The sequence below is a fragment of the Solea senegalensis genome, linkage group LG9 (genome assembly GCF_019176455.1).
Source record: "Solea senegalensis isolate Sse05_10M linkage group LG9, IFAPA_SoseM_1, whole genome shotgun sequence".
Lineage (NCBI taxonomy): Eukaryota > Metazoa > Chordata > Actinopteri > Pleuronectiformes > Soleidae > Solea > Solea senegalensis.
In genome coordinates, this window is record NC_058029.1 from 18,260,478 (window position 1) to 18,284,125 (window position 23,648).

General features: G+C 42.9%; 1 protein-coding gene across 5 annotated transcripts in view; it reads right to left on the reverse strand.

The window, feature by feature from the left end:
• epha8 (eph receptor A8) overlaps window positions 1–18,501 on the reverse strand; it is a 92,731-nt gene extending 74,230 nt beyond the window's left edge. For all 5 annotated transcript variants that reach the window (XM_044034343.1, XM_044034340.1, XM_044034339.1 and 2 more), the window contains exon 1: window positions 18,343–18,501. In XM_044034343.1, the coding sequence (XP_043890278.1) occupies window positions 18,343–18,430 (88 nt within the window). In that variant the 5' untranslated portion in view covers window positions 18,431–18,501. The remainder of the gene's footprint in view (window positions 1–18,342) is intronic.
• Between the last annotated feature and the right edge of the window lie 5,147 nt (window positions 18,502–23,648).

Below are 23,648 nucleotides of genomic sequence, written 5' to 3' on the forward strand. Positions count from 1 at the left end.
AACCTTGATGTATCGTGTCCTGCATTTGAGTCTAAATGCACACAGTTGTTACAACAATAAAACTGGGTTGTACATGATGGCGAGGTGGGTATTTGATTAGAGGTCATGGAAGGCTGGAGAAGGCTGATTTTCATATTTAGACCATGGTAGTTTTACATTATACATACATATATATATATATATATAGACATATATATATGTATATATATACATATACATATATCCATACATATATGTATACCAAGTATACTATGTATACTAAGATTTGATAAAAAAATTTTGCTCTTCAATTCAAATAAATCCCTCCACAAAGATGACAAATCATCACTTATTCACTATCTTAAACAGTGAGGTTTTTGAACAGGTTTCTGTTGGACATTCAGGGTGATGTTAATATAGTATAATAAACAAGCCAAGTTATTTCTCTGACTAGAGGAATCTCAGTTGACTGCAGGGTCTGCAACGGATGATGCGAGTCATGGACTTTCAGGGAGCAGCCACAGTAAAATGTTGTAATGGGGATGGAGTAGTCTTGTCTGCTGCAGCTCAACTTCATGATTCAGGCTAATAAGACAGGAGTATTTTTCCATGAAATATCTTGCCAAGTGGAGGCTAGTGATTTTGTAATTTCTCTGCGCGGAGACTGTTGCTCCTCACAAACGGACACACACATGCACAAACACTCATGTGTTCCAATTAGCTGGTGTGTCACTCCTCCTAATTTGGGCACTGGGCCACTGAGGAGGGCAGTGGGTCAGAACACACAGACAGATGGCAGTGCCACCATCCTCTCATCCCTCCCCCATCAACCAGCCTTCTCTCTGCCTCTCCCTCCCTCAGGGCGCCGACGTCCCGCCGTCTCGTATTGATGATGCAGTGGCCCCTTGCGCTTTTACACCCAAGGTCACAAATGGATGCCGCCAATTACACTCCTCTGAGTGCTCTTCATCAGCCCAGCAAAGTGACATAACAAAAGCAGTGTGCTGACACGAATGGATTTAATAATTCTTCAACACACCCAGGGAATTTCGCTCTGCTACACTGTTATTATTAAAAGATGGGGGGAAAAAGGGACAAACAGATCCCCCTCGGAGAATCTGCAGACATGTAAAGTGATGTGTTATCACCGCAGCAAACCATGTAATGACTCACAAGCCAGTCCCAGTGGTGTTAATTTAATCTCCACTCAAATGAGAAATCTCTGTCTTTGAGGGTGGTGGGAGTCATTTATCTAATTTGCTCTACTTGTCTGAATTATGACTTGTGTACAGGCATTAGGGTTGAGAGGAATGTCTGGAGATGTGATTTATTTGGGCAGGACCAGGGACTAAAACAGAGAACAGGAAGCAAATGACGCTTTACCCACCATCATCTCCCACATCACTCTTCTTCTCCAGGTTCTCTCTCACCCCATGTTCACTTTCAGGTAAGGCTTTTATTTTGTCTTATTTCAAGTTTTGTCATTTCTAAAAAATAATAATTTCCAAGTGTATTACATATTGTAAGGAACATATTTTCTGAATGAAAGTAAATTTACGTTTACATGCATGTTAAAAGTCAGATTTTAGTCACACTAGAACAATAATTCAGTTCTCTTAATGTCATGTAAACCGACTAGGACTAGCTCGATTTTAGCCAGACTAACAAACCTGGATAATGTGAGTCATAGTCTGATTACTGATACATACGCTTAGTCAGACTGGAGTCGGACTCCCCAGTCTTTGACACGGAAGGAGGAGGAGATGACATATAAACTGCAGTACTGGTGCCAGAAATCATACCGGAGCGGCGTCTTCGGACAACACAGCAGCCACAAGAGCCAGGTCAACAAGACACTGATTCAATACGCACTAAGTTACGGGGAGATACAGCGCCACCTATTGTGGTGGAGTCAGACAAATTGTAATAGTTAAACCAGCACTAAGCAAGATCACTAGAAAAATCTCTGGTTGTTAATGAATGTTTTGGACTTTAGCTCCTCTATCCAGATGAGCATGGAAAGACACACTTGATTCATACACTCTTAGAAGTCAGGGTTGCACGAAAATGAGTTAAAAATGAAGTTGGCCAGATTAGAATGCAGAGATTATATGTAGCTCTGAGGTGACAGGGTGCAGAAACAGAGCTCCAACTATAAACATCTGCAGCAGTGAAGAGGTTATAAAGTCTTCATTTGGTACTGGAGGTGGGCGAAGGGACCAAGTGCTTCTCCTTGAGGACACGGCGCTTGAAATTGAGTTTGTTCCCATTTCACAACATTCTTTTTATAACAGAATCACAAACAACCAATACCAGCCCTCCCCTTGTCCCCGACACCACCTCCTCCACCAATTTCTCCTCTCACCCTCTCTACCCAGCGCTCCTCCACATCTCAGAGAGCGGCAAATGAAAAAGCTATCCACCAACTTGAGGGCTTGTTTTTGCTCGCTCAGAGACTCGCTACATATTTCCCAAGGCAGCGGTCAACTTTCCTCCACCATTACTTCCTTGTCCTGCAACTCAATCAGGTCAGTAGGTGAGCAGGTGTGTGGACGCCTGTGGCCTGCCATCAATGTCTTAGACACCCATCAAAATCAGCCAAATTCTTCTGAAATGCAGCAACACACACTCACACACACACACAGTTTCTCTTGAGCAGTGGTCTGTGCACACTGCAACAGCGAGTGAGCAAGTGAGCGTATTTGTCGGAAGTCAACATAGAAGAATTATGAGCTGTCTTGAAGGAAGTGGAGTTTGTCTGCAGCACCTGCAGAGAGTCCATACAGCCGACAACATCGCTTTGAAGAAATACAGCGGGAGGAAGGAGAAAGAAATGACAGAGAAGATGCTCTTAGCCTCATTTCCACCCGAAAAGACATGGCCGTAGAGTTTAAGGGCTGGGGGGTATGTATGTATACACACACACACACACACACTAATGGCACAGCTCTTGGGCTAGACAGGGACTAGGACAGGAGTGTTATTATCTCATCAACACCTCCCGTCTCTAACAAGCTTCTTCTTCTTCTTTTCTCTCTCCTCTTGCTGCGTTTAACACTCCTCTTCAGCGCCACAAGCAGAGTTGATGATAAAAGCCTTCACAGGGATTAGACAAGACCTACCAAAACACCAGATCCTCCCTCTCTCTCTGCCATCTTTGATCCTTGCTAGCCCCAACGCTGCGATTACTCTACAACAAGCCCACATGCCTCCTCAAACAAAAGGAAAATTACTCATTTTAGGTCAAAACATACCAATACAAAATGAAGAAGAAATAATTGTTTTCATCACAGGGGGCGTGCATGTGAAATAAAAAGGTGGAGTAGATTTAAGGATGTCCAATGACTGTCTTGAATCCCAAATTGTTAATCTGGCACCCGAGAGAAAACAGGAGATTAAAAAAAAAAAACAGCACAGAGGAACTTAATTGTGTCATTACCGACAACAAAGACACTCAGATGCACAGACAGGTGTTGCAGGAGCGTAGAGCAAGACTCTCCAAGCATTTTCACATCGAAACCATCGAGTGAGGAAGGCGAGATCATGCTTCCACCCTCGGGCATGAATGTGCGGCATGACAACGTTTAAAAAGGATGATTTGTATTTTTGTATAATATTGAGGGCATCACGTCCTGGAATATGCCGAGTATCAGTGTAACATTAGAAAATACATTCTGATTTTGACAGGAAATTCCAGGTGCTTTTAGAAACTTTTTCCAACAAAACCCAACTGTTACACAATCCCCACTTGAACCAAACTCTAAATAAAATATATGAAGATTTTTTAAATAGAATCAGTAAATAACATGAAGTCTTATGAAGTCGTTAGCTTTTGTTAACTTGTGTTCAGACAAACGCAGATGCATTTCACTACTCGTCATACTGTGCATGATTGCACATTTTTTTCCCCAGTATCTCCTAATATGAGATGCTATGGCTCTACTGCCCACTGTATCCCCTGAACACAGTAAATCTGATTTTCATTGCAGCTACTCCCGACGTAAGAGGATGGATTATGTGTGACAACATGTAAATAAAAATCCGGGAAAGCAGACCCTGAACTGATTCTGGCAGAGTTTATGCAGACAGTTTTCTTTTTCATTTCACAGGCTAGTCAACAAAAAAACTGAGCAGCTCTCTGGACAGGCTGGAAATAAACCACAACACACTGGAGACTAACTCCACACTGGGATCACATCCAACACACAACCTTTGTGTGGTTTCTGTGTGTTGCTACAACTGCGTACACACAGCCTGACATATGTCATGACACAATGTTCCAGCATTTTTACTACGAGTCATGAAAGATTTAAAACTTCATCCTGTATGTTTTTTTGTAGAAGCAATTACTTGAAACTAATACAGCTTAATTTACCACAGCCACCAATGATTATTTTAATGTTTATCAGAAACAGGTAGAATGAAACATCCATAACTCGTGTGTAAGATAACATGATATGAATGTTGTTGACTTGGTGCTTATAAATACTGAATAATACTTTACATTAAAGCTGAAACAGATAATCGCTGGCTTAAACTTGTCATTAGGATGTTAGAACTGATTGCACAGTGTACTTGTAACTTTGTTAGTCTTTTTCACCGACACAGGGTTTTTGAAAAATTAATGGCTGCTCAGTTTACTGCAAAAAAGAACTCCATTATTCCAAATCCGAGACCAAAAAAAGAGAACACCGTTCATACTGTATCTGCCATGTACTTTTCATGCAGGGGTGCTATGGCACAACAGAACACCGACTACCTGTGCCCTTATCATAGTTTGCTGCTCTAATGATCAAAGAGTAATAAACGTGGAACCCATAGGGACATGAAAGTTGTTTGTAAAGGAAACCATGTGGTACAAATGTAACAGGACTTTAGTGAATGAGATCAGGGATGTATAACAATTAGCCAAATCCCAATGCTCCCTCAAGCCCTGAACCCTAACGGACTTAAAGCAGAACTTTACACGTATGGTTGTTTTTTGCCTTTTTATCTACAGAGCGCCCCTTACAGTTTTGACGACACCACCCCAAACACCCACTGTCTACCGATTTATCCTCACTGTTGTAAAAAGCCACGGCTGACGCTCCCACCCTCCCTTCCCCTTTCCTAACTATGTGCATTTATTTTCAATGGAGCCAGCAAACACAAGCCGTGGAGCCATGTCCAATGCCGGTCGGCACCGTTTTTGCATGCCAGTCCGATGTTTATGATGTGTGTTCCTCGCTTCCTTGACATTTTTTTTTCTGCTTCTTTTTCTGCCGGCTCTGCCATGACGAACGTCATAAATAATGCCATCGCCGTCTTGATCTTATAGCCGATACCTGGCTGGTGTGCGTAGTGCCGTGAAGCAATTTCTATTCCAGCTCAGCAGCCCTGATTTTTGCAAGACTGATTTTACATTAACAGACAGTAGGGGGAGTGAAGACAGCCCCCAATCTCCCCGCAGTACCCAATTTAAGCATCAGAATGAATCAGAAGCTGATCCTGCATAGTTCTACTTTAAATGGCATCACCTGCTGGGTGTGAGAAGATGCACAGGCTCAAAATGATATAAATATGAACACTTTAAAAATGGATGGAAACTATGAATAGACGAACTATTGTGTGACATTATTAATGTCTAACTCAGCATAATTGTATCAGTTATTAGCATACTGGATATGTCAATAATAAATAAATGAAGGACCAATGCACTTACTTCTTCAGTGCATTATCTGCATATACACACACACACACACACACGTCAACGGTACATTCACACCGAACACTAATGAGTTTTAGCAAGCAAGCAACTCTAAAATAATATTATTAACAACACACGCTTTGCTGACCCTATCATCCATCCATCCAAGTTTTGGAGTAGTAATATCTTTTAATCCGTGCTCTAAACTTTTTCTTTTCTCTTTCTTATCATTCCTCTGCGTATCTGTTGCAGCAGTGGCCTATTTTCCCCACAGGAATCACTAAAGATTCATCTCATTACCTATACACCTACACTCACCTTCTTCCCTTCTCCTCCTCCTTCTCTTCCTCCTGCTCTCATCTCTCTTCAAGCTCTCCCTGAAGTTTTCCCTCCCCAGAGGCCCTTCTCTTCTCCCTGTGCCTCCATTGTGGCGTAAGCATTTTGTCCTTGGTGCAGAGAAAGCAGCACAGATGGATGGAAGAAGATGTCTGCTGCGAGACTTATTATGACACTCTGACATGGACGATTCTCCCAAAAAAAAAGACACTCTGTTTTCCACTTTTCATTTACTCCTTTTTGAACTCTCCTCGGTTTGTACGGTGAGAGCAGGGAATGAGAATTTTGAAGATTTAAACTGGTAAAAGAAAACATGACCGCAATCAACAGTAACCAGCTCATCTGACGTGTGTCTTAGAATCGATTGCAAAAAGAGTATAAATATGAATATTTATAACATATAATAAATGTGAATGAATACAACAACTATACAACTATATGACAACATAAATATTATCTACAAGTTCCTGATTCATTTCATAAATTATCTGTGCATTATTTGTAAAGAAACTGAAGGAAGTTTGTGTGTGTATGTGTGTGTGTGTGTGTGGGGGGGATTATTATATCCAACCCATCGCTCACATCCACTTCTTATTTAATAGCTTACTTCTTTTGTGGCCCCTAACTCTGATTTTCAGAAGATTGGTTGATGAATTTGTACCTATGACAGCGAGACAGATGGCACAGAAAACAACCTCCACAGGTAAGTTGCCAGTAAGTGGAGCACCAACAGTCCAACACATGTTTGTCTAATTCTTACAAAAAAACAGTGCAGACTCATGGATACACATCTAAATATGCCTGATTTTTAAGTAAGTGGGTGTATGTTATTTCACAAAAATGTAAATAATGTTGCAATGTCAAAGACAAGACTGTATTTACATAAATGGTTCATCCCAGGCCAGACCACTCCACTATGTTTGGTACAAAGAAGTTCAGTTTAGATTTTGTGTGGTCCTGTGAACAAACAAACCCACAGACTTGGGGAAGACAGTGGTTTCTATTGCACGTATCAGATATCAAAGAATATGTGGCACTATACACACATGCTCAGGCTGAAGCAGCCAGTGTGACCGAAACCAGCCTGTGCTCGATTACATTTTCAAACTCTGAACCCAGCTTGACTCCGTGCCCTTGTATATGTAGCACTTTTCCTATTTCATATCTGTCACTGTCAGCACAGCCATTGGGGCAATTTGGGGTGCAGTGTTTTGCTCAAGGACACTTCAGAATACAGCTGAGGAACCGGGGATCAATCTACCTGTCCTTCTACTGGATGACCCACTTTATCTCCTGAGCAAACAAGTGATCACTTTCAATCAATTCGGTTGATGGGTCATCCATTTAATACATGTCTGCACCCTGAGTATCTTTCACGACGAAGACACAGCGGCCCACAACATCACGGCCAGAGCATCTAAAATTCTTATGGAAATGAAGCACAAAACTGTGCACAACACAAACTTTTTCTTATAATATCAGCATAAAATGCAGTAGAGGCAGCACTTTTTTTCACGCAACACTCAATAAATAAAAACACTCAAGTGTAGCCATTTCCAAAATCAAAAGATCAGGTCAGAAGGAGTGGGTGGGTAGAGTGTCGGCTGGAGTGGTGATGAGATGATTCAGTTTATGCTGGACAGTGTGCCTCGAGCGCCGCAACCCCTTATTATGTCTTCCTTTAGCAGGTGCCCCCGAGCTGGGGCACGGGACCCTGCTTCGTACCGTACGTCCCCACAAGGCATCATGTTTGCTGCATGATGGAGGGTGGGAGATGCTCAGGGCCAGCGAAGCTCATCCTTCCCTCAGGGGACAGGCGTGAATAGCAGACTATACTGCTGCCCAAGCCTGCCTGCCTTCCCCAGGGAAAACATCCGGAGGGGTATAGACGTAGTGGAGGAGAGGCACGCAGAGCTATTTATAGAGCAGGTAAAGAGGAGACGTGAGAAAAAAAAAAAAAAGGAGGGTGGTTGAAAACATGGAAAAACTGAGGCGGAAGAGCCTAAAAGCAGATGACAGTGTGATACCTGCAGACGGTAGTATCACACATCTGGGTTGACGACATTCCGCGGCGCCTGCCGAACAGAGCAGCACTCGGCTTTCACCATAGGCCTGCCACTGCAAAAACTAACCACGAATGCCTCGACCTATTGATTCACGGTGAAGAGTTCACACAGAGGTTAGCCGCGCTGAACTGAGAGCGAGCCAGCGAGCTGGAGCACAGAGAATATTTGAGTCAAGATGACAGCGATATTTTATCAATACAGACTTGACTTGCAGCCCAGAGATATTTTTTTTTCTCTCTCTCTTCTTTGTGATGTTCCTGTAGCAGCCCAGTTCTCACTCTGCCTTACTCTTTAATAAATAAAATTACTTTTATTCTTTATTTATTTTCCCTCTCCACCCACAGGGGGCCCCACTTGCTCGTCTGCCCGCCCCGTCAGCTCGTCTCAACCCTCGTGCAGCATGTATGTCTCTATTTCACACTGATGCCCTTTAATCATTTTCATCGTTTCAGCGGGCTGACATTTTACATAAAGAGCTCTTATCATCTCTGGCTTATGGTTAATGATGAATGGTGATAATTACTGTCAGTCAGTGTGGGTCTAACAGGCGCCGTCTCTGCCCTGGAGTATGCGGATCCAAAGCTGTAATATATAATAAAGTGGGCCACATACTGCACTGCACCATACAGTATATGGTCATGGCTCCATTCTATAGAAGATCACTGAAAGTATGTGTGGTGCATGAGTGAGTTCAGTTACTACAGTGTAGTCACTGGCCACGGGGCTGCACAAAAGAACCTAAACACAATTCCATGACCTTACATATACTATTATATTTGTGCAGCAATTACCCCATTTCCTGTCAAGACACTGATTTTGTGCCGCTTTAGCTTAACATGAAACTGAGCTAATTGCCGACATTGCTCCTTGATGTAGTGAACCTATTACATCCTACAGTTTTCTAATAGCGCTGCCTAGGTTTGATCTCTGTACCACCGTAGCATAAAACGTTAGAAGAAGCAGCACACAGCCAGTTGTCCTCGGGGGACAACAGATGATGATTGTGATTAATGACTAAGTTTTCTTATCTCCAACAGTTTTAATGCACTCCTTTTAGGTGTTTGCGTGTGTGGCGCACGTGTGCATGTGTTCCCGGTTGAGGTCCTGAAGCTGTGCACCTGACTGAGCGACGCCATGCAGCCACCAGCTGTCTGTGCACTGACACAGCGACACGCCACGCTGACTCTCACTGTGTTATTAGCGGTGACTATAACGGAATCATCACAGTTTAAGCTACTAAAAGCCCAAATTCTTAATTTGACGAACACACCGCAGCGGTGATGTGTTTGTTTTTTATTACACAATGGCATGTCAGTGCGGTGAGAAGATGCAGCGATGAGCTTTTCATCTCTCCCGTCGTCTCAACCAAGACAGAGAAGCCTCTCTGGGAGACACGAGCTTTGTTGTCAAATCTAGTTCAAGTGTGAGTAGATGAATGCATTTGGCTTCATGCATTTGAAAGGGCCGGGTATGAACAGAAGACAGATGATGAGAGAGAACAGAGAGACGAGTAAAGAAGTGTCTGGACTCCTTGCTTGGCTCTGTTTGTGGCTAAGCTGCCTGCCACAGAAATGTCCCTCCTTTAAAACCTCACTGGAACAGATGTCCGTAAGACCTTCGTCTTATCTCTAACATTCTCGTCCTCTTCCTATTCCTGACTTTAACTCTCACGAAGATATTTATTTCAGCCATATTATTTTATCAGCAGCAAAAATAGTCCAGGTAACTTCTTGGAATTAACTTCATTTAAATGAGCTTTCTGTTGTTGTTTTTAAGGATTACTCACATGCTGGTGTTAGCCATAAAACACAGAGCGAGTGTTGTTTAAAGAGTACAGATAAAGGAATAATTAAACACATTTTTACAGGCAGTAATAAACTAAATAAAATACATGCAGCTGGCACAGTCTGCAATCTGCAAACTGCTGCTGTAAAATGCAAAAAATCCAGCCATTTCTTTTTTTAACTTTAACTTCTTGAGACATTATATCACTAAAATATCTAGACTATCCATGCGCTGTCCTGTGCTCTGAATGTGTGTTCATGTGCTGATGATTGTTCATGTTAGTACAGAGTAAAGGTCAGAAGGTCAGGACATGAAAAGGTTCTTTTTAGGTTTCCTTCAGAACAGTCCCGTCCTCCAAAAAACGAGCGGGTGCTTTTAAAGATTTTCTTTATGGCAAATGCTGTGGTTACTTCCCAGAGGCTGGCTGCTGATGCAAGACACTGAAACAGACGTATACAAAGCGTTTCCCACAATACCCTGCAATATTCACTTTCTCCCCTTCATCCCCCATGTGTATGCTTAAATTATAAGTGCCTCCGTTTTCTATAGATTAATGTTTCACATATACAGCGCATTAATATTATTGCCACAGAGATAAGTCGATTAGGAGTGTGTGTGTGTGTGTGTGTGTGTGTATGAGTGTATTTACATACATGTGAAGTGTGCCCATGTGCATCTCTATGAATTGTGTTTGCATACATTTATACAACAGGATTTTAATCAGATATATGATGAGTTACCTGCCCATTCCCCCACTGCCATATATTAATTACATCCTGCCTGTGATAGATGGAGAGATTAGTGTGTATAGAACACATTATTTCCTGATGGAAGCAGGCTCAGGTGTACAATCTGGCTTACCCGCCACAAATGGAGCAACAAATCGGAACTGTGAATTGTAGAAAAACATGAGGGTAATTCACTTTTCAAATGCCCCGACAAAGACAATGTTTAGGTTTGCATCTTGGAGCATAACCTGTGTTTGTTTAACGTATTATATATAAATAAGAGTCTAAAACTGTTTTTTTGTGTGTGTGCCTATACTCTCTAATTACATTGATTCAGATCAGGTAACATTTAGCCTTGTCATTTGATGTTTAAAAATGCTTTATTCTATGTTATTCTGAGGAATATACACTAAGCATTACTCTGAGGGAAAACGACAAAATAACTGATGATATCCACAGGAAACGGCTCATGCTCATTACAGAGCATCACTGGATATCATAATTTTAATTTTATTATCATGATGACAAAAATCCAAAAAGAAATGCAAATGGGTTTTTCATTTAAAATTCAAACATTCACACTGTATGCAAAAACTCAAGTCAGAGGTTAGAGCAGCCATGCTGCGAGTGCGAGCCACACATCTCAACCACTTCTCACACCAGTGATTGGAACTCGGACTCTTAAAGTGAACCAGATCATTATAAAAGCGAGAGGTAATTCTAAATGAAGGGTTGTCTGGAAGAAGAAAGAAACGCACTCCTCATGAGTTTGCATGTATATCACTTGAGGTATTCATTACGCTATGGTTGATATAAAAATATTAGTGTGAAACACTTTTACATATGTCTATTTAACGTTTCATATATAGTATAATATGTTTGCCACATCAGAAACACAAGATTAGCAAATAAATGCATGCATTGTTTAGGCCTTTATGGAGAAGGGATGCGTTGGGTGCGTACACTCAACGTGTCAGCGCACGTACCGCGCAATTGTGGCAAATTAACAAAAACACACAAAAAACATCGGCTTTGGCTCCCATTGTTGAATTAAAACAACCGGGTTAAATCGTTCACATCACTGTCACTGCCATGTGAGTTGTGGTGCTCTTCTAAGAGCCGGGCACTTGCATATTTTCAACACGCACCACACACAGCTCACACTCGAAGACTCTATCTGTGGTGACAAATATTTGCAGGCTATTTGCTAAAAGCTGTACCACTCCATATCTTCCCCACAGTTAGTGGAGTACATAGGCATACTTGTTAAAGACCATTCTGAGAGGCAAACCCTAGAAACACAGAGGTGTCACAGTAAAAGCTCCGCAGCAGACAGACTCCCTGTGTGAGTCTGCAACGCTCACACATCCCCGGGCATAACAACAGCAAAGTTCGTTTGCCCACATCCCAACCAAGTACTTTTATTTGGGACAGAGAACACGGTCCTGCCAACCAAAGCAAAACAATCTCGAATGAGTCACGCTGGACTCTTAAGATATGTGAACAATTTGACCTATTTTGTCAGTTATTTCAGACGACTTAGTGATGAATATCTCCACTATGCTCTCAGTTTGCTGCTGCTGCTGCATGAGCCGCTGTAACTCTGAGAAAACACACTTCACAACACGAGCCGAGCACAAACTTTGAGTTTGACCTTATTAGTTGGACGGTGCTTTGTTGCCGCAGCAATTGGAACAGGTTGGCAGGTTTGCCAGTGTTTATCAGAGCATATTAGACCTCCAATGGGCTTCTATTAAACTTAATGAACATTTAAATCCTATAATGGATTGAAGGGAATTGAGTGCTGCAAATTATCGGCAAGATGCTCTCGCTGGTGCTGATAAAGACACCCACCAACAGAACTTGAGGAGACACATCTGAGACAGCAGCCTGCCCCTCTTTCCCTTTCTTCATCTCTCTTTGTTCTCAAGCCGCGATCGTCTTGCACTCTCCACGCGTCTTTCCCCCGTCTCACTCTCTGCCCGTCTATCCCTCCCATCACACAGCCTCTCTGTTGTTTTCGAACACACGCTGTGTTCCTCTGTCTGTGTATGACAGAGGAGAGGAGACCATTGCTGCAGAGCCACATCTGCGTCATTCATCAGTCCCCACAACGGAAACATCGTTGAGATCTCTTTCCAGGAGGGATGTGCCAACACGGCCACAACACCGACCCATTACAGAACCACTGAGCTTCGCCTCCAGCCTCCTTTTCTCCGCCGCTCATTCTTTCAATTCATTCTTAGCCTTCTCAGTACAGGAAACTTCGAGCCTACCTTGACAGAGCACAGGACCGTGAATTACCCAACGATGCAGCTGCTATCACAGAGGCTGCTGATGTTGGGCCAACCCAGCATCAGGTCCTGCTAATGGGCGCGCAGAAAGTTCTCAGGAGAGGCCCGTGCTTTGAGCGCCGTTGTGCGCTTCATGCGTTCACTCATGAGGACTGGCAGACTCGGCAGTATTGATCAGGTAGTTCCTATATTCCTGTCGACAGCTGGCTAACAAGGCTGATGTCTCAATAATGACCAGAGCCTTGGGGAGGGAAAGGGGAGCAGTCATAACCAAACCTATGTTAGGACAAAGACAGCAGATACAGGGAGAGGAAAGGTTCACGCCCTATCTGTCCCCACAACACAGGCTTCTCACTCTTTTTACACTTACGGACACGAGTGGTGAGAGGTGCAGTGTTTCACAGTCATTTGCTGTTAATGTAATTAATACAACGGAGTATCTGAAAGATCGTTTTTCAGACTCGGGGCGAAACCTTACGTACGAGCTCTCTGTGAGTGTAACCCCCTCACAGGCAGCCGCGTCTCCTCACACTGTACGTCTAATATTGACAGCGGTCTGACAGCTGTAAGTGATTGGGCAAAGCAAACAAAAGAAGCGAGGGCGTGCGTGTGAAAGAAACACACCAACAGACTGATTGATGAAGATGGTGATCTATTTTTGATGCGAGAGACTTGAGACTATAGTTTGGCCGTGCAGTTGCGGCGGGGCGGTGGGGGAAAAAAAAGAACGGCTCCTTCAGTCAATAAAAGCTGAAATATGAAACCACGTGCAGGAAAACATCTTTCCTTGTCAGTCTGCCTGCTCACGTGTGCTTGAGCAACACAGACTGCAGCAACTGTGGTGTTTAGAACAATTCTGTGGCTGAAATGTTTTTTTTCCCCCTTCTCCTCTGAGCTATTAATTATGACAAATTCATGCGTTTCTCTCACATGATGTTACTAGACGACGAGCAGCAGGTACTCTGTGGACTGTGGAGACATCAATACAAACAGCAATGTCAAAGCCCAACTGTAGCAGTGATCAAAATCAAAAGCCTCACTCTCTCTTGTTTTCCTTTTCTACCCCTACACAGACAAAAATTTGTTTCATTTGTTTTCCTTTTATTGCACAAAGACAAAGCAGCAGCTCCCAGGAGTACGGCCCTGTTCTTCATTTCCTGTTTTGCCAGTGATTTTGCAGCCTCAAAATGAGGTGTTCAATGATAAAATAATGTAATAATAATGTAATAATGATACCATTCTCTCTTTCTCTCTCCTTCTCCTGTTGGTCGTCCCACAGCAGCGGTAAGTGGTAATAATCATCCACCTACGACCAGCTCATTAGCAGCATGCCCTTCTCTGTGTGTGGCTCGTTTTATGTTCCTTAGAACTAACAACAACGAGAAGCAACGAGAGTCCCCGCTGGAAATCATGGCCGGTGCCCACAGACAGGAGGAGCTGCTCAGGGAAACCACCACCTCTGTACACACACACACACACACACACAATAAATGTTAGAGCTGCTGTAAACACAACAAGATTGCTCTTCATCTGGAATCTTCTAAGGCCTGATTCACAAATTGCCATTTCACACCAACAACTTCGACGTGGCCATTTTTATTGCCTTAAAACTCAGCGAGATTGTTAGATCCTCAAATTGTTTTTTTGAAAACATCATTTCTGAAGAACTTCCACAGCTGTGCTGGTGTTTTCAGTTTACAGCTTCCAGACTGACTTAACGACAAGAAAGCTTGCGTTGTGTTGCAGAAAGTGACATTGGGTTATATCCCAGTGGGAGAGAAAGGCTTACTGAGGTGGTTTAGGCTATTTTGTCAGGTGCGTACAGGTCCGTCCATGCGTGTGCATGAGTGTCTACATATCTGCGGACAGAGAAAGTTGTCGCAACCCGTTCAAGAAATCGATTTTCAGGTGATAATTCCAGATAAACAATAGTCTTGACCCATAAATACTCGTGCTAATGTAATGTCTCAGGGATCAAACTTTTAACATTGTCGCGGTTCATGTGATTCAATCATAAGTTTGTTTGGTGATTGGCTGTTACTTCGGCCTCAGTGAGCAAACAGCCAATCAAAATGACTGGCTCTGGTCTTGAGACACAGAATTTTTCGACACACGTTTCGATGGAAATGTTGAATGAAAACTTACAATAAATGTCAATCTACAGTATGTTTAAAATTATAAATCTATGTGAAATCAGCCTTGTAAATTTAGTTTTGTCCTTGCTTGAAACCTGCGTGTCTTATTTGTAATGTGATTAACTGACACGCCTGACCTGGTTTCACAGATCAATGGGACATATCACCTTTTTATTTATCATTTCCATATCATGAGATAAAGGTCTGCAAAACTCAGAACAGCCAACACTGCAGCAAATCCACGATGTCTGCGAATTTACCCAAAGAATTTAAAGCTTTCCATACAGGGCGCTCACATCCAAGCCCGTATATGAAATATATGGGTAAGCTGAGCTGAAGAGGCTTTTACTTTCCTCCTCCTCCTCCTCCACATTCCCCGCAGGTCTGTCACTGACTTCGGCTCCTTCTCTTTTTCATCTGATTCTACAGTAATTATCATGTCTCTCGCAGCGAAATTCACTGCTTCACATCTTTCCTTACGAAGAAAGACACAAACATGTTCATAGAAGTCAACATCATGAGACGAGCTTTCCCTTTGCCTCTTTGTTCCTCCTTCACGTACTTATACACACACACACACACACACACTCACTCAATCTCTCCGTCTCACACACACACACAGCGCTCCAACAAAAATAAATAAACCACAAGGATTGAAGAGAAGTTGAATTATGGAGAAGGATTTACGAATCACAGATAGTTATGAATTAAATAATCTCAGTGATGTCAGTGAGTGTTGGGATGCACCGTATATTCACCCCGATAGAAATAATGGTGTCCATGTTAAGATGAACATGACAGCAGACAATAACAATGCACAAAAACAAAATGGCTGACTACGACTACGGTATAGTCTATGTACAAAATTAAGTAGTGGCGCGTGTCCCATGTAAATAGTAAGTGTGCGCATGTGAGTCCTGCCTGAGGTTGTGCGAAGAGTTACCTGTTCCTCCATGAATCTAATTTAGCTGCTCCTCGTTCACTCCAAAGGTTATCTCGTCTATTTGCATGTAATATTTGTAATTGCCTTCGAGTCGGACTACTGCCAAACCAAAGCAAGGAGGAGAAATTTAATTTTCTGAGCCATCATTGTGGATCGCAAACTGTTATCTTTCAGACATCAACTGTGTTCTTACACTAAATTACACACAAAACTCGGATAAAAGGGTCGTTGGTTGTTTTACTTATATTTTTAAGGACAGTTTGAGTGTGGGTTAAGCTCATGATCTTACATTCACAGGTCTCTGGCAGAGAGTCTTTATGGGATGAACTGCTGTGAATACAAGTTAACGTTGAAGTCGCATTCTGACTTTTTCACAGCTTGTGACATAATAAGGAGAAACAGAAAGAAGAAACATAGAGAGCAAACATTTCTACTCACAAACGTCTCCACACTGTAATTAAACATGGGTAAAAAATATTTTATTTGGGGTCGGAATAAATGTTTTAGGTCTGCAACTTGTTTTAAGAGAATTTTTAGTCTGTAAATATATTTTATTTTTGGCAACAACCTTGGGTGAAAAATGAACAGATGGGGTTCTGTTGATCAAATAAATAAGACGTTTGTGAGATGGACCTTAAATCCCAGGTTTGATTACAGCAGGGAAAATCAAATAACAATAATAATAATAATAAAATGGAAGTTTTATCTGACATCTGAAATTTGAGTGTCATTATACCGCAGTCTTAATACATAGTGAGCAGCAGCGTCTGTGGTGTGTAAAAGTTTATGCAACCTTGCAAACTGACTCAACAGACTATTCTTTTGTTTTCTTGGAAATAAATTACTTTATAATCTTAGCGATTATTTGAGATTCTATACTTTCATTAATCTACCCCTTTCATTTTTTTTTTGGAAGTTTACAAATTAAATCTTTAAAATCCCTTTCCAGCTGCAATTATAACCTATACACCTTTATATTGTCAGCCATTTTAATGAAGTCAAAAGGTTTGTCAGGAGTTAAGTTACTTTTAATTTAATACATTTTCCTGTCATCTTTCCACATTAAATGACCAAAATAGTATCCAAATATAATATTTGGATGGCAAATACAACTTTGTCGTTGTGATGTAGTTTTGAGGGGAGTTTGTGTGTGAGACCTGCAGACCAATGATGAACGATCTGCTTTTACACCTGGATTAAGACTGCCAGGTGAGTTCATTCAAGGACTGGGATTACAAATTATAAACCAATTCCTTTTAAATTTAGTGAGCAGGGAGGAGGCGGTAGGTGGTGGGGATGCCTTTTTTTTGTTCCAGGTGTTCGTCAGAAGGGTCATAACGATCCCAGGAGAAGCTAAATGAATTTAAATCCTGAAGACAAAAGACAGGGACGGATGAGGACACTCAGTGACAACAACTTTAGCGAGGAGTACAGCTCAAGTAGACAGACCGTCTGTCTGTCTGTCTGTCTGTCCATATTTCCCGCTCTGCTCTGACCCGAGGCAGCCCAACACTCCTGTCTCGACTTGACACAGCTTAGTACAGGATAAATGTTTGCCCTCATCTCTTCACTGCTGAGGTAATACCAGCTGAACCACAGGACTGATCTCTCTCTCTCTCTCTCTTTCTTTCTTTCTCTCTCCCTCTTTCTCCACAATTTTTTCCCTCTTCCTCTTCCTCCGCTGCCTTTTTTCCCCCTGCAGTGGTTGAGCTGAATGTTGTTGTCAGGGATGAAGAGGGCCCTTTACGCTGGAATTTCCGCTGTCACTCCGTCTCCTGAGACTAGACCTATGTCAAGGACCCCGTCTCTCTCTTGCTCTCTCTCTTACTCACACACACACACACACACACATCAATATACTGAAAGGTACCAGGGGACATTGTATTGTGTGTGTGTGTGTGTGTGTGTGTGTGTGTGGCATCAGTCGAACAAGTGACAACAACAGTTTTCCATCTTGTGGTGGAAAGATGAAGGACAGGAGGAGGGAAGTAAACAAACTCCCAACTGTAACCATATGGGAACAAAGTGTCTGCACATATATAGACACCTGTGCGCGCGCACACACACACACACACACACATTGTTTAAGAAGCTCAAAAATACACACACAAATAAGATGTTCATCTCAGATCAGGGAGATGGAAACAGAAAGACACTCTCACTCTCACTGCCTGACAGACACCTGGACACAATGTCAAGTTCAAACACACACAAGCACAGAGACACACACTACAAACTTTGATTTCATATGACACACACTCTGTGTTTTCCAGGAACTCCACATGTATGAAGTTAATCCCTGCTGTCAGATTAGATGCGATATTTAACTATGTATATTTAAATGCGCTCTCACTCTCTCTCTCTCTCTCTCTCTCTCTCTCCTCCCTTACCTTCATTGCTGTTGGTTCCCGCCGTGCCCAGAGCCTGTAGAGATATAGTCCACAGCAGCATCACGGTCAGCCCCGGATCTGAAACCATGGTGTTCTTTCTAACACCCCGCCAGTCTCCCGCTGCCTCTCTCTCTCCCTCTCTCCACTATTACTCCCTCACTCTCCCTCTCTCTGCCACACTCTGTCTCTTCTCTCTCCTGCTCTTTTCTCTTGTCTCCCAGGGTTGAGGCGAGTGTGTGTGTGTGTGTGTGAAGGCTGTGAGCTCATTGGGTTGGAGTGTTGGAGCCTGCCTCAGTGGCTCACTTCAGACTGCCGGTTCCCTCACACGAACACGCACATTCATACACACACTTTCAGCGGGCATAAGGAGAAAGAGGGAGGGACGAGCACGTCAGTCAAAGCGCCAGCAGCCAATAGGAGCGCAGCACTGCACACCACACGCTCCACCACAGCCACACCTTCTCGCCACACCTGCCGGTCCAACTTCCATCACTTTCTGTTCGTCTCCGTCGGTCCGGAGCAGATACTGCACTCCACCATTTCGGTCATGTGCTCTGTTTTCATTGGCTCGCCTCTTGCGCACACACTCACCTACACAGTGGCAAATAAATGACTGATTGGATGCATGCATGTCTGCAAGGCTCAAGTGCATTGACACTTTATCAAGTTATTCATTGGTAAAAAAAAACTATTATATGCACACATGTACAAATTGTGTTTGGTCGTCGGGAAATTTTGTCCATTTTAATTTTAAGTTCCTCATTTCCAAAGGGTTTTTTGAGGGTTAAGACTTTTAAAGGTGACATCGAATGGTTGTATCGCACATATATGTTAGTTATGGAGGTCTACTTACATATATTAACTCGTTTTCATGGTTAAAAACTTCCTAATCGCTGCAAACGAGCCGATCAAAATATCTCCTCACTGACGCTCTTGTCAGCCGCCCTGTTTCCGACCAAAATCACACCCCCAGAACGTGGACTGTTTTGTGATTGGCCAGCCAACGAGCGCTTTCCCACTGTCCTGTGATTGGCCAGGTACCTGGAAGTGACGTAATAGATAGGCCAGCTCTCAGATACACAGCTCCCCCTCTGGCACGGTGGATGCTCTGCATCGCAGCAGCTACAACGAGAGTAGTTCTTCTTCTTCTGCGGTTGAATGTACATAACCAGATGTGTCCGGTCTAGTGCCCGCACCAGGAGGCGCTACAGTGAGAGGAGTGGTGTGGTATACTGGTGACAACATCAACCTACGGAAGTGCCGATCCGTTTCGCAGAGCCCAGGAAAACAATAAAACCTTATTTTCTCAGCAGTGGCTGAACTGTTTGTTCTGAAGCTTTAGGGTTTCATAAACGAGGTAATGACGCAGATACACACACACAAACGCAGCGTTAAGTGGAGCTTCCGGTCTATGTCGCCTTTAAGGTTAGGTTTGAGTTAGGACAGTTAGTTGTGAGGGTTCGGATAACGTGTGTTCACACTGGACACGTCACAAGTGTACATACCAAGTCAATGCACACGCGATTTTCATGTCAATCGGCCCAAACGACGTAATAGACAAGCATCAAAATCACAGCCATCGCGGCCAATCACTGTTGAGATTCTCCGAATGACATTTGCATACTTGCCAGTGGAAGACTCCACTCGGGGAAACATATTGTTTTTGTGTGTGGACACTCAGAGCTGACACTTTATCTCTTGTGGAAAAGTCTGCACAGAAGAAACCGTCGTCTTGTGTGTTTGCGCCACACCAGTGCGGGTGTGCTCCGTATGAATGTACAGACGGTAAAAAGAAATGCCTGTTACTTCTGTTTAAAATACGGCAACTTGCGGCCAGTGCTCTCACTGCGTCATAAAGTGTACAAAATGATTCCACAATAGATAGACGTGATTGACGCGTAGCGACGCAACAAATCACATCTGGTGTGAACAAAGGATAAGGGGCTAAGGAATGCATCGTCTGTATAAGTGTCCTCACCTCTATAAAGAGACAACTGTGTGTGCACATGTTACTGTTAAAAATTATTTTAAAAGTTTCAAAAGAGAAGGATATGAAGAAGGATGAAAGAAGTGCTTAGCCGCCAAGGGGCGATTCTGCTGGTTGCAAAAATAGTTCAAGTTTTATGCAGAGCTATGGGGAAATTAGCCTACATCAATAACCTTTTTCTCCTCTCTTCTTCTTCTTCTGTCTTTTGAATGTTCAAAATACGACACATATGAGTGGACGCAAGTGTGATCCACAGCAAGTATCATGCAATAGGTTTCACAGCTGGCAACAGTGAGTCTCATGAACTCCATTTATGATCGGGTGACATCAGCTAGAGTCCAGTCATACTTACCTGGAGCTACTATGCATTGACGGCCGGGCCCCATGGTTAGGGTTAGGGTTAGTGGGACATGCAGGACTGCTCCATACCACTGGAAGGCAAAATGTTTGTTAGCGCTGACGGAAACAATGAGGAATGTGGCAAGACCCCTGGGAAGGAACGGCCATCTTTGTCCAGCAGTCTTGGTGCACTGACTGTATCTCTAAATGTCGAATATTTAACCTTAACAAACTGTAGGCTGCTTTATTTACCCAGAGAACTCTAAGGCATTATTGAGAGTGTGCTTAGGCTGCACTGAAAGAAATACCCAACATGATCAATGATCATGAAAACATCCCAACGTTTTCATTATGCATAAAGAGGTGTGAAGCTTTCAAGTGAGGAGATAGAGCGGAGTACAAGAAGTCCCTGTACGAGCTACAAAGAGGGCACACTCCCAAGAACTTGAGAGCATCCATTCAAATAAAAACACATGTAGTATGTGGCAGCATATCCAGTCAGTCAGAAAATACAGGGGAAACAAAACCAGCATGGAAACCCGGGATGCCACCCTTCCAGACTATCTCAGCTCATTCTCTGCCAGGTTTGACAGATTCAGCAATGACACTCCCTCAAAATCCCCCTGTAACCCTGGAGACACGACATTCCAGGTAACACACTCACACAGGTCCTAAAGGTACACAAGCATGTGGGGGGGCAGAAGATTTTTGAAGAGTTTTGAAGGCCTGTGCTGAACTAGCTGGTCTGTATGTGGACATCTTGAACTTGTCCTTAACCCAGACCCTCTACAGTTTTCCCACTGCCCTGACTGATCAGTGGACTTCAACATCATCCAGGCAGGAAAGCTGATTGAGACCTTGTTGTCCTTGTTGTCCTGACCCCCACCTCCAATTGGATACTGGACTTCTTGACTGAAAGACCACATGTGGTGAGGGTGGGATTGCAGTTCTCTGTTGTGCTTATATTCACCACAGGGTTGCTGTCTCAGGCCCAAACCCTCCCATGTACACGTATGACTATAGACATGTATGTCTCCAACCAGGACAACGCCGTCATCCTGGAAATCATTAAGGGCAGGGATGAGTCGGGTTACTAGAGCCAGGAGAACGACCTCATCCTCAACATAGACAAGACAAAGGAAATAATAATGGATTTCAGGAAGTTAACCTCCTCTGCAGCCTCTCATCATCAAAGGGACTGAGGTATAGAGAGCTTACAGCCACAAGTCCTAGACTGTGAACACTGCTGCTACAGTGAAAAAGGGCCAGCAGTAGCTGCACTTCACCTGGCTGAGGTGTCACCCTCTCACCCAGGCCTACAGAGGACTAGTAGAGAGCATCCTCACTACAGGCATCGCTGTCTAAGTCATAAAGACTGCAGAGCGGATTATGGGGACTGAACTTTCTTCTATGGAGAGCATTATCAGAGACACACTCCATCCATCCAGCTCACTGTCTGCTCAGACACAAACACTGCACATACAACCTGACACACAGCCGTTAACAGCAGCTTGACCGTCAAATCGCAAACCCCGAGGCTTCATAACAGCTGTTTGTTTTGCAAGCGGAGGACTACGTCCACTTTCATAAACAAGATTGCCATTTAGGACCTCATAAGCACTGACCTTTACAGGACCAGTAGTCCTCATGGGGACCAAAGCCTGGTCCTAATGGTACAGAACCTCATTCCCAATTATCCGGTTAAAGATAGGATTGAGATATGAATTGAAGTAAGGTTAGGGTTAGTCATTAACTGGTTATGGTTAAGGTTAGGGATAGGGTTTTGAATGGGCTGTCCAATTGAATGTACATCACTGCGTGTCTGTTATTCCAGAAGTATGATTATGTATTGATTCATGCAATGGTTGGGTACTCTACAAACATGCCAAATCACAGTATCTGTCCTAATCAGTTGGTTTTTCGGTCTGGTCACACTGCAACACAAGACACACACAACTTTCACACACCACTGCATTGACCTGAGCTGTGCTGAAGTAAAATCATTAGACAAACACACACACACACACACACATTCGTGTACAAAGCTGATAGGAAATGAGGTTTTTAGTCATGTGTCACCTCTTCAACACTCTGTTTAGTCACATTTGTATTCATGAGATGAGATTCATGTTCACTGATGTTAAGCCGATGTACAACTAATAATGTACAGTTGACTACACAGCGTCTGCAGAGCCACTCACTCTGTTTTCCCTGGCGCTGTTTCCAAAATGAACAAATTAACTTTTAAGTTCAAAAGCAAGACGCAGTTAAAGTGGTCACTATGGCAACACGTACGAGATCTATTTGTGTTTACTATTAATGTATTACAGACTAAAGTAGGACACTTCAAAATCATTTTCTCTTTTGTCCGTTATTTAATGAGATTTGATTTATTGAGTTGCCAAATGAGATAAAGACGGTGTGAGATGAGGTGTGATTGACTGCTGAGATGAATTTATTAGTCAGGCAGCTGTACATTTTACATAATGATTAATACTGAAGGTGCTGCAGTAAAACTAAAGTTTGAACTCTACAGTTTTGTATATACAGGGACGGCAGATCCTTCAGTGCAATGAAGTGCATTGAAATGAAAGTCCATATATACTGTATTGAATCCTTGAAAATGTATTCAAATTAGAATAAAAATCAAATCAGACACGTGAAATGTGACCTTGACTACACCCTGCTAACTGTGAAACTTAAAATGTTAATTATATTGTGTGATATCTTATTGTAAACATACCTAGTCCCTTAAACTGTGCACTACAGAAGTTACAACTACGGAACCTATTGTTAATAACAACATTAATAACAACGATTTTGCATGCTACTACTACTGCACTCTTTGCTGTATAAATTTCACTACTCCCCTGCTGTAAGATTAAATGGTAACAGCGGTCAAACGTGTACAGGATGAGTGTGTCCCAGCTGAGCTCAGACGTCTGCCGACATCTTCCAAACTGAACTGTACATCCAGTGA